This window comes from Maniola jurtina, chromosome 5, assembly GCF_905333055.1.
Source record: "Maniola jurtina chromosome 5, ilManJurt1.1, whole genome shotgun sequence".
NCBI classification, from domain to species: domain Eukaryota; kingdom Metazoa; phylum Arthropoda; class Insecta; order Lepidoptera; family Nymphalidae; genus Maniola; species Maniola jurtina.
In genome coordinates this window covers 798,099-810,795 of record NC_060033.1, presented here as the reverse complement: position 1 = coordinate 810,795, position 12,697 = coordinate 798,099, and the positions used below count along the sequence as shown (strand labels likewise).

General features: G+C 38.0%; 1 protein-coding gene across 1 annotated transcript; it reads left to right on the top strand.

Annotated features, from left to right (window-relative positions):
• The first annotated feature begins 272 nt into the window (after positions 1-272).
• Positions 273-3,330, top strand: LOC123865759 (probable 39S ribosomal protein L24, mitochondrial). The gene is made up of 6 exons (XM_045906981.1): positions 273-439; positions 515-690; positions 1,087-1,204; positions 1,619-1,759; positions 2,428-2,559; positions 3,169-3,330. The coding sequence occupies exons 1-6, from the start codon at positions 344-346 to the stop codon at positions 3,265-3,267; spliced, it is 762 nt and encodes a 253-aa protein (XP_045762937.1). The 5' UTR covers positions 273-343; the 3' UTR covers positions 3,268-3,330.
• Positions 3,331-12,697: the final 9,367 nt, after the last annotated feature.

Below are 12,697 nucleotides of genomic sequence, written 5' to 3'. Positions count from 1 at the left end.
AAGTTTGCCAACGCTTGCTTGCGAGTGTTTGTCGTTCCATCCGATTGCTGCAAGGAACAATTTTTAAGAGATGAGCCAAACACTATATTGTATAAAAAGTACTCAGTGGTGTTTGCCGAAGCTTGCTGTTACATAAAATGTTTGAAACAAGTGTCTGGCGGCACCAGTAAATTATGTATTGTCGATGCTCGGTGAACCACAGGTTACATAAAGCCAAAAAAAACGTCAAAAAAGTGTCAAAAAACAAACAAATGCCATTGTCAATGTCACGTTTTTTTTTAATTAAAAAAACAACAAAATCGTTTGACGTTTTCATTGTTGATTTTTTTGTTAAAAATAAAATATGCGAATATACAATTTTCTGTGCAAGAAAGTGGGCGAATTGACAGTAAAATATTCCAACCTTCCAGAATCATACATCAAAAGAAGTTATGAACAGGTTTGAATGGTGCTTATTTCCATATAATGTTAGCACTGGATTATAACCTAAAAACTATTTATTGTTTTCTTTTAGGTCTATTGGAGGAATCCTAAGGGCTATCCACAGTACCCGGCAGCGCAGATAGCTCGGAAGAAGTATCGTTTCACTACGAATAGACCATGGACTATGCAGTTCGCGCGGCAGAATGAACGTACTACACAGAGGAAAAAAGTGTTCCTTGAACCTATAGGAGAATGGATGATTTTCAAGTACAGTATTATAAACATCTCATTTCACGTATAAAAGCATAAACTGACAAACTTATCAACATACAAATCAAACTGCTGGGGTCATATGCCTTGCGTATAACAAGCCTAGACCCTTGAGATTTTGTATGTAGGCTTTCTCTATAACATACCTACTCTCACTAAGAAAGGTTTTTTGGATATTCCACTGAGCGAAGCAAGCAGTTAAGTTATTTTGCATGCAGAGTAACACAGACTAGAGACTAGGCTGCCAAACAGAAGGACGGACAGACAATGGAGGCTTAGTAATAGGGTCCCGTTTACAGTTTGCACTCTTCAAAACCTTAGAAAACAAGCAATTATGCTTGGCGATGAAGGTGTTTAGTGATCTCTAAAATAGCCAGTCTTTGTATGTTTCAGAGGTGACAGAGTGGAGATACTGGTGGGCAAGGATAAAGGCAAGCAAGGCATCGTCTCGCAAGTCATTCAGGAGAGAAACTGGGTCTTTGTGGAGGGACTAAACACACATTTACGCATTGTAAGTATTATAGCTGGTGAAAGACTAGTGACTAAGTCGTTGGCCTCCGAGTCATGTGAGCTATTCAGAGCTGTGTGTTTTAAGCAATTAAGTATTACTTACTTTAATGGGGAAGGAAAACATCACGACGAAACCTTGCATGCTTGGGAATTCTCCATAATGTTCACAAAGGTGTGTGAAGTGTACTAACTTGGCCAACATACTACAACCTTCCCATTCCATTCTCAGAGATCCATGCTCAGTAGTGAGCTGGTGATGGGTTGATTATGAAGATACTAAAAGAGATTTTTCTGCACAAATTAATTTAGCATATTATGCAACTTATAATAGTGGTAGTACTATGCCAACAGTTACTAATTTCCTTTTCCAAATGAAACTTCTAGTCTGTTTACGTTTTATTTGACTTATTTCTAGGTGGGTAAAGACAAAGAGTTTCCTGGTGTCACAATTCAGTCAGAAGCACCCCTGTTGGTTACTACGGGAGTGAAGCTAGTTGATCCGGAGACGTTGAAGGCCACTGAGGCTGAGTGGAGGTACACAGAGGATGGAGAAAAGGTAGTTTATTGTTGTACCTATTAACTATTTTATTATTTTAAGTCTTATAGTCATAAATCAATATTATTGACTTGATTTTTGTCAGTCCTAGCACAGACTAGAGACTGATCTATATGAGCAACAAATTACAAACACCAGCCTCAGTTTTCAAGATGCTATACCGAAGGGTACCAATGGGAGCAGGGGTTGATACTGATGATACAGTTGATACAGATGGACAGACCCTGGTATTACTTGAGGTCCTTCCATCTGTTTGTCTGTCTGTCAGTGGGCTGTATAACATGATGCGTAATAGAGAAATTTTTACAGAATGTCATTTCTATTACAGCTATTACTATAATTTTAAAATGGCCACCATGTAAATTAAACATTACACAACTTGTACGATGGGACAAAAATCTTCATGTGCGAGCCCGATTCTAACTTGACTAGCTGAACTGATTTTATAATAATTATTCGATTTGTTAAAGAAAAATACCGTACTTTATTCATCCATAGTTCAGTTCCTCTTGGATGTATTTTGATGGTAAGAGGGGCACAGTTGTATAACCTTTTTAAGTACTTAATTGATATCCAGTGGCTAGTGGTGCTGGATCCAAAACTGCTCACCATCCTTTGTGTCAATGTTGATAGTGTGATTCGGGCCTAATTCTCCTATTATATTGTAGGTGCGGGTGTCAATCAGTAGCAGTCGCATCATACCAATCCCCAAAGCAGCCCAGGAGACCATGGACTACAAGAGCAAAGAGCTGTACATAGAGAATGTTGATAAGGACACCACTGCTGCCATCGCTAACAAGGTTAGTTGCTTGCTGCTTAGATGCTTTTAACCTGGTTCCTCCTCCACCTTTCTAATATTGTACCGCAAGGCATCGCCAAGGTTGGCACCCATACATAGTTGAAATTCCATAGACACGTACGAAGCTATTTGCCTCCTTATTTCTAAGATATAGAACACCCATTGAGCATCAGTTTTCCCCTTCAATTATATCCATCTTTGGCTGTATTATCACTAGCCAACAGGTCTGATTGCACTCAAGTGCTAGTCTATAAAATTAAAAAAAACATGGTTTGTATTATGTAGTATTATTGTTTTATAGCGGCAATAAAATTACTCACTGAAAATTCCATCTCTCTACCTATTACGGATCACGAGATCCTGCTGACAAACAGACGGACGGACAGCAGAGGCTTAGTAATAAGTTTACATTGGCACCCTTCAGTTCCTTTGCATTCCATTCCATCAGGCTGTATGCGTCCACTGCTGGACATAGGCCTTTCCAAGAGCGCGCCACCAAACACGGTCCTCCGCCTTCCTCATCCACCCGCTGCCCGCCACCTTCTTCAGGTCAGGTCCAGCTAGAGCCCTAAAAACTATAAACATTACAATTTTAACTGTTATCTTGCAGATCACATTCGATCCTAAGCTACGTACATTTGAAATGGACATCATGGAATCAATGGGCATCGAAGAAGACAGAGTACCCGCCAAGTCCTACTGGTACTAACATAATACTATTTGTTACATATAAGAATAGGTTTTAAATGTTAATAAATTATATTAGTGAATTTTAAGAACCTAGTTTTTTATTTTGCTTTTTGTAATGGCACGTCCACACCAATAGAAATTTTCGTCGTGGCTCGAATGGTGACGGCGGATATGATTTTTTGCTGTATGTTCGAACCTTTATTCACGTGAAGACATCAACTAATGCGAAAATCTGTGCTCAGTATAATGGTACTTAGCATTATAAGAAACTAGATGCTGTCCGCGACTTCATCCGTGTGGATTTAGGTTTTTCATAGATCTGGAGAATCTTTCATTTTCCGGGATAAAAAATAGCCTATGTCTATGATGCAAGCTATCTATATACCTTTCGTCAAAATCAGCTAAATACCTACCATACATAGTCGAAATTCTACGGATTCTAATAAAAACGTAGCCTTAATAACGGATGGGCCCCGTTACGGCCGGTTCACACATGTCTCCGTTTTACTGTTCCGTTTTATCGTGTACGTTTTTTTTTCGTTGATGGCGTATGTAGTTGTATGAGCGACTTCACACATGGCACAGTATTCTGTGTACAGTAAAAAATATCGTTCCGTAAAAAAATTACATTCCGTTTTGTCATCGAATACTGGACGAACGGAACAGAAATATACGGATACGTAGAATTTTAACGGATAGATCCATCCTTGTAGAATAGCGGCGATATACAGCGAGTTTTCTGTTCACACATCGCATCCGGTAATGACGGATCCGTTGAACGTTATACGGTGCCTATGTGTGAACACAGCATAAATTTATGACGTATCCGTTAAAAACGTACCTACCAGTAACGGCCCGTTCACACATGGGAGTCCGTTTTACTGGTACGCTTTTAATGGATACGTCATAAATTTATGCTGTGTTCACACATAGGCACCGTATAACGTTCAACGGATCCGTCATTACTGGATGCGATGTGTGAACAGAAAACTCGCTGTATATCGCCGCTATTCTACAAGGATGGATCTATCCGTTAAAATTCTACGTATCCGTATATTTTTACTGTTCCGTCGTCCAGTATTCGATGACAAAACGGAATGTAATTTTTTTACGGAACGATATTGTTTACTGTATACAGAATACTGTGCCATGTGTGAAGTCGCTCATACAACTACATACGCCATCGACGAAAAAAAAACGTACACGATAAAACGGAACAGTAAAACGGAGACATGTGTGAACCGGCCGTAAAACGGACTCCCATGTGTGAACGGGCCGTTATACGTTTTTTACCCAACTGCGGCAAAGCCAAAAGGAAGGTTATGATTTTAGCAGTCTATGTATGTATGTTTGTATCCAGATTCTATGTGTTCCACCGTAGCGTCTAAACTACTGGGCCGATTTTAATGAATGACGTGTCAATTGATTCGTTGTAAAGGTCGGAGTGACTTAAGCTATATTTTATAAAATATTCATCTAACGGTTAAATATTCAACTAAATCATCAAAAAAATGGAGGTCTACAAAATTTTTTTTTTGCTATTGTATCGAGTGGGAGGTCAAATGAAAGAAGAGAAAATTCTGAGCTCATGAATATAAATGTACAACAAATTCAAATTCAAAATATTTTTATTCAGCTAGACTTTTACAAGTTCTTTTGAATCGTTATTAAATATACCAAGCGACAGAAAAGCAATTTCACTATAATATTTCAGCGTTTAGTTCGTAGCGTCGGGTTTTAGTTTTCGACTTTATCTTATTTGCATAATAGGTATTAGTATTGATTAAGATGATTGCATTAATTATTATGTAATACATTGTTTATTTTAGGGATTATAAAGGGGCCGTGAGGTATATTTTAGTAATACCGATTTACTGGTAAAAGTAATTCTTTATAAATTATGATAAATATCTGTCATATTATAGTGAAGATAAAATAATATACTAATTAATGATTTCCACGGTAAGCGGCGAATTTGAAAAGATAATGATAATTAGGCAATGTACTAAAATAACACTATGATTCAGATTTTAACATATTGCGTTGTAACTATGTATTTCTTGTGTAGTAGGATAGTAGGGTTGTGCTGTGTGCAAAAGAAGATAAAACCTAATTAAAGGTGGGTTCACACCTGATCTTTTTAGCGATCGCTATTATTATCATGATCGTTTCTAATCCGAACCTCTGGGATATGGAACACCCCTCCGGCATCAGTTTTCCCTTCCACTTTTAATATGAGTACCTTCAAATCAAGAGTGATTAAGCATCTTCTAGGCAAGCGAGCTCCATCTTAGGCTGCATCATCACATGCTAGCAAGTCTGATTGCAACCAAGCGCTAGTCTATAAAGTAAAAAAAACCTGCATGCCTAAGAGTTCTTCAAATGTGTGAAGTCAGCACGCACTTGCACAGCGTGATGGACTCTATAGCCTACGTCTATGCTCAGTAGTGGGCCGGCGACGGCTTGTGATGATGAGATTGGTGCTTACCTGAAAACTACAGATATGGCCACTGCATTACTACAAATTCCTAGATCCAAGGCCTGGTTAGTTTATCGACCGATTATTATTTATTATCATATTATTGCGAACATAATGTTATTTAATAACATGTTTTGAAGTAGTGCTTAACCGTAATAGATAAGATTGTTATTTCACGATAGCGCTCTAGGGTCGCGGGGGGCGCTACGTAAATAAACTATAAATAGTTTATTATTTGTTTATTGCGGTGATGGCTTAGTGGTGAAGACGTCGGATTCCTATTCAAGAGGTCCAGGGTTGGATCCTGGCTGTGGCTACCAAAGCATCTAACATTTCGGTGTTCAAAGGAAAAATCGTGAAGAAACCTGCATGCCTGAGATTTCTTTATAAAGTTCTCAAAGATTGTGAAGTCTGCCAATCCAGACTTGGCTGGCATGGTGGAGTAGATAGGTATGTCTAAAGTCTAAACTGCTCATTCTGAAAGGAGACCCGCGCTTTTTCTTTTCAGATACAAGTTAGCCCTTGACTGCAATCTCACCTGGTGGTAAGTGATGATGCAGTCTAAGATCGAAGCGGGCTTACCTGGAAGGGGTATGGCAATTTTCATTAAACCCTTTGGTTTCTATACATTATCGTACCGAAACGCTAAATCGCTTGGCGGCACGACTTCCGGATCCCTAGTAGAACGCTAGTAATAAGCATATTATAATAAGATTTGGGTTTTAACCGACTTCCAAAAAGGAGGAGGTTTGGGAGGAAAGGGTGGTGTCGGCCGAAGCCTCCCAGACCAGACCAGTGATTTAGAATCGAACCCGGGACCTCCTACAGCGCTTACCACTGCGCCAGGTACGTCATCGCTTAGTGCCTAGTTAGGTACTAAGTACGGGTCTCCCCTCAGAATGAAAAGGGTGGGCCTGATATGGGTTGATGATGATAATAATATGATACATTGTTTATTACCTAAGGTATAGTGAAAATAATGCTATTTAGTAGGTACATTACAAGCTTACACCATAATATATAAGTCCTTTGTCTCCATGTAAGATAAGAATCATTCAAGCAGTGCGTGGATTTGTTATCTATGCACTTCCTATGCACTTGCACTGATAACAATATAACACACTGCAGAATTATTTGCTAAACCGTTACCAACCTTAAATTTGCAGTATTATAGTTTAAAATTGATTGATTTGTTATTATCTAATACATACGCAATACGAGTGACGAAACTGCGTAAGCTTATTTTACAAACAGCTATTGTTGATCCATTACATTGGTATGGTGCGTGTACTAGGTATTAGTATAGTTCTATTATATTATTCTTTGGTATACTTTTGTAGTTAGACGCTAATAGACATACATCCATTCACATACATTGCAATGAATTCAATTGAATATTTAAAGACTAGTAGAATTACTCTAATTTGACTTTCGCCTTTGCCAGAGGACGCCCCAGGCTTAGTAACAATTTTATTAATTCTCACTGATAAACTGGCTATCTAACCTTCACGAATTTGGAAGGACGCAAGCATTGACATATCAATGGACGCAAGCAAAACGTGACTACAGGCACTCAACTAGGTACCACCGAATAGGTATAGAAGTGGTAAATGAACATGCGCATTATTTTAAAAACAGTCGTAGGCGCGTAAATGATACTCCACTAATTATCTTTATAGTTATCTAACTTTGAAAATTTAAAAATGCTAATTATTATTTATTTACTAGCTGATGCCCGCAGCTTCGCCCGCGTGGATTGGTCAGATACCCTGCAGCATCAGGATTGAGGAGTTGGACTCCAAATTTTTTATGAAACAATGTCGCAAAGTTCCTCTATCGATTAAAAAAGAAATGACGCAAATCGGTTCAGAAATCTCGGAGATTTCGGTGTATAAGTATAGATAGAAAAACACAACTTCCTTTTTGAAAGTCGGTTAAAAAAGTAGCCTATGTTACTCCCTGGTCAATATTCTCTACTTGTCTGTGAAAATCCCGTCAAAATCGGTTCAGCCGTTCCCTAGATTAGCCTTTTCAAACAGACAGACAGACAGACAAAAATTTTAAAAACGTGTGATTTAGTTATAGTATCGTTCAAATAATCATATGACCGTAGTTATTTCGAAATTACAGACAGACACTCCAATTTTATTTATTAGTATTGATTCATGAACAGTGAACACATTTTAATTTTTTTGTCATGTAATACCTACTTATAAATAACTATTTTTAAATATTACTTATGTTTCTTCTCTCTAAGGAACCCGGACCGAGTTTAATTTGCACTTGGCCAGTTTTTTTTCCTTTGTGAGCTCAATAGTTTCCTTTGTTTTCTTTAGTTTTCCTTCCTCTCTCTATGGGGAAATCTAAATCTTGTTATTGTTCTAACGTCCATACTTCCCTACTAATATTATAAATGCGAAAGTGTGTCTGTCTGCTATGTTTTCACCGCCGAATTTTAGTACCTATAGAGATAGTTTGCAGGGATATAAACTAAGTACTTTTATCCCGGAAAAACAATGAGTTCTCACGGGTATTTTAAAAACCTTTTAATTCATATGGAAGAAGTCGCGGACATCAATTTAAATAAGTACCTATTTGGTTTGGTACAGAGGCAGCTCGCATCCCAGGGATTGTTCCGGGATAAAAGTAGTCTATGCCCGTGTAGACTACATACTTTTATCCCGGAATAATAAAGAGTTCCCACGGGATTCTGCTAAATCCTATCACGCGGACGAAATCACGGGCATCTGTGCCTACCTACTTAGTGCTTAGTAGGTACCTACCTACCGACCAAAATATTCTGCTGTGCCATCAGTTATCAAATTCAAGTAGGTACCTATACCTACCTACTAGGTATCTATTAGGTACCTACCAGATAGATATGTTACCCTAATCCGACAATTTACTTTCACTCTTGATAAGGGTGGGCTACTATCGGTCACGCAGTATCACGCGGTCATCACGCTGGGAACGCGTGATAGACCTCTATCAGTTCTATCACTGTTTGATGGAAAACTTGTAATCGTAAAATGTATGCCAAAACACGGCAGTTTACCTTTACGATTGAGTCAACGACCTTTATGACCTGCATAATGCTTACTTAGTACCTACTTAATTTTTTTTAAATTCAGATACAAGTTAGCGCTTGACTGCAATCTCACCGGGTGGTAAGTGATGATGCAGTCTAAGGGCTAACCTGGAAGGGGTATGGCAGTTTTCATTAAACCCATTACTCCTTTGGTTTCTACACGACATCGTACCGGAACGCTAAATCGCTTGGCGGCTCGCTTTGTCGGTAGGGTGGTAATTAGTCGCTACCGAAGCTGGGCGGCCAGACCAGATCAGACATTTAGAAATCATAAAATTCCAAAAACTGCCGTGAATCGAACCCGGAACCTCTCACTTCCCACACCACAGCGTTATTAACACTGCGCCAGAGAGCTCGTCAATTAGTTCTAAGTACAGGTACGTTCACTCACGTTATGATGTTCACTTGCTTTAAAAATAAGTCACCAATAGCAGGTCCAGCGTATTAGTAGAGGTCAGTGGTACTGGGGTTCATAAAAAAAATCGTGTTCTATGAAATTAAAAATTCGTGCCGTTTCCTCCTTGCATTGAAGAGCACGCTATTTCACATTTCAACCCATTGCCGGCCCACTACTGAACACGTATTTCCTTTCAAAGTTAGTAGTTTTAGAGTCAGGCCAGTAGCCACCACGCTGGTCAAGTGCGGATCGACAGACTTCTGATCGGATTCTGGGGAACTCTCAGGCATGCAGACCCACGATATTTTCCTTCACCGTCAAAGCAAGTGATATTTTATTTATCAAAACGTATACTACAAAAAGATAAGAGGTATTAGATATTATAAACTAAATAACCCCTGCCAGGTATCGAATGTCATGCCACTTATTACGCTACGCCATAAGGTACCAACTACCTACAGATGTGGTGACGTCATAAGCGCCCACCGCCTGACCTACCTTACACCTGCGTAGTGCGTACGTGCACAAAATAAGAAGGTATTTTGTGGTATATACATACGTGACCACCACGTGATACTGTAGATGTCTGAGATAGATAATGTATGACTATATTAGGCCATATCAATAATACCAATCTCAGACATCAATACGAATACATCACTAATATATCACCAAAGCATCATGCTACACGTGTTTAAAAACGCGTGTTTCTAATCCCGAATTATCGATATTTTTTAGAGTTGCGCACCTCAAAAGGAAAAACTGAACCTTTATGAAATCACTTTACTGTCTGTCTGGCTGGATGTCTGTCCGTCTGTCGTGTCTGTCAAGAAAACCTGTAGGCCATAGGGTACTGTACTAAACAAAATTAAAAATGGATCATGCACAAATAATTAGTATTTTCAATTTTTAAAGTAAGATAACTATACCAAGTGTGGTGTTATATAATATGAAAGGGCTTTACTTGTACATTCTAAAACAGATTTTTATTTATTTTTAACCGACTTCCAAAAAAGGAGGAGGTTCTCAATTCGTCGGGATGTTTTTTTTTATTTTTTTTTATTTTGTATGTATGTTCCCTGATTACTCAAAGACCCCTGGACCGATTTGGAAATTTTTTTTTCGTTTGAAAGTGTATACTGTGCAGGTGGTCCCATATAAATTTGGTGAAGATCTGATGAATATCTTCGGAGATGGAGAACAGAACTCCTCAATGGATAAGAGCAAATGGCTCGCGATCACTGTAATAGCTTAGTAAACAGTAGGGTTTTAACTGGGCCTAGCATATTATAGTACAGTGGGGCCACTAAAAATTGTGAAATAAAAAATTTTCAAAAGAAAAATAAAACCGACTTCAAAAACCAAAAACACTAAAAAGTAGAAAATAATTTTTGTTTAGCTACACATGTAATGTACCTAGGTATGAAGTCGGGCGAGCTTCACTCTTGGATTTCTAATTTTGTTTTAATATGCTCGCCCGACTTCATACCTAGGTACATTACATGTGTAGCTAAACAAAAATTATTTTCTACTTTTTAGTGTTTTTGGTTTTTGAAGTCGGTTTTATTTTTCTTTTGAATTTTTTTTATTATGCATAATAGTTTTTGATTTATCGTGCGAAATGTTAGAAAAATACCCGAATGCGGAACCCTTGGTGGGCGAGTCTGACTTGCACTTGGCTGGTTTTTTTATAATATAAACATAGTGAGCAAACGAGCACGCGGGTTACCTGCCGCTGCCCCTGAACATTTGCAGCACCAGAGGAACCGCCAATGCGTTGCCGGCTTTTCAAGTATTTGACGAATGATGCAGCAATGTTGGTCTCCAGGTTAACGGATCCATTGGCCACAGGTATTACACCATTAGGGGGGGCTGCGAACGGGGAACTGAACTGAACTCTCCAGCTCGCAGGTGGAACACATGGAATGCTTTGCGGCTGGTTACAACTGGAGTGTGGTCAGTAGCCAGGCGGATTCGGTATACAGAATCCTACCTTGAAGCAGATATGACGTACCTTTGATATTATGCCGTTCAGTATACGACATAGCGACCTACAAATGAGACTACGGGTGTCAGAGCCTCGGGCCTCGTTTGCAAATCCTAAAAGAAATACATAGCGGATTTTGCATACTTTGTGAAGAATTTGCTTCAGCGATTAAGGCGTGAAAATTTATTATATATTATAAAGATATAATATTATTAGGGTTCCGTACTCAAAAGGAAAAACGGAACCCTTATAGGATCACTTTGTTGTCTGTCCGTCTGTCGTGTCTGTCAAGATAACCCGTAGGGTAGGTACTTCCCGTTGACCTAAAATCATAAAATTTGGCAAGTAAGTACATAGTTCTTGACGTAAAAGATAAAATCTGAAAACCATGAATTTGTGGGTACATCAAAAAAAAATTAAAATGTGTTCATGAACAAATTATAATTAGTGTTTTCAATTTTCAAAGCAAGATAACTGTACCAAGTAAGATATTATATGAAAGGGCTTTACCTGTACATTCTAAAACAGATTTTTTTATGTATACCTAATAGTTTATGATTTATTGTGCAAAATGACGAAAAAAATGGCTCGGTGCGCGAGTCGGACTCGCACTTGGCCGGGTTTTTCTATTAGTTACACTACCACGCTGGAAAAATACAGGAGAAAAACAATAACATTTCTACCCATTTATACAGTTTATCACGCCCTCGGGTTATCAGGAGTTAGTTGCACATACAATAGGTGCGTGATCACCTTTGTGGAAATCAATAATATTTCATTATTGTTTACATTATGATTTTAATTATTACAAGATAACAAATTCTATTAATAGATATAGGTAAAGATTATTTGATTACTTATAATAAAATGCCTATAAGTAGGTACAGTGTCATAAAATTTTCCATATTTTCTTATTTATTACATACATTAAAATTAAGACCCCTAATAAATATAATAATTACATACACAAGTTACTGTGTAATTTATATAAGGAACATTTTTGCATGATACCTTTTAAACAATGCGTATTATACAGTTTGAAACTAGATGTTATAAGGCGATGACATACTTTTAATACGCGATGCTAACTGCAAATACCCGACGACTCGACGAATATTTGGTGGTTCTGCATACAGTTTCAAGAAGAAGCGTCTTTAAAAAAGTAAAAAAGTTCAAATCAAATATTTATTTGAAGCAACTAGTGTTCAATTTGTTAGTTTAAAAATTAAATGCGTTTAAATTTTCAAAGTAAGATAACTATACCAAATGGGGTATCACATGAAAGGGCTTTACCTGTACATTATAAAACAGATTTTTATTTATTTTTATGCGTAATAATTTTTGATTTATCGTGCAAAATGTCGAAAAAAATACCCGAGTACGGAACCCTCGGTGCGCGAGACCGACTCGCACTTGGCCGGTTTTTTGACTTAATATCGCGTGGCGTGTTAAAAGTATGCTTCGGCCCTTCGATTTTCATACAAAGATGAAATAATGT

Coding starts and splice junctions, on each gene's coding strand:
- LOC123865759 (XM_045906981.1), top strand. CDS start 344: ATGCGAATATACAATTTTCTGTGCAAGAAAGTGGGCGAATTGACAGTA. Junction 440..514: donor TCAAAAGAAGTTATGAACAG/GTTTGAATGGTG, acceptor GTTTTCTTTTAG/GTCTATTGGAGGAATCCTAA. Junction 2,560..3,168: donor CTGCTGCCATCGCTAACAAG/GTTAGTTGCTTG, acceptor GTTATCTTGCAG/ATCACATTCGATCCTAAGCT.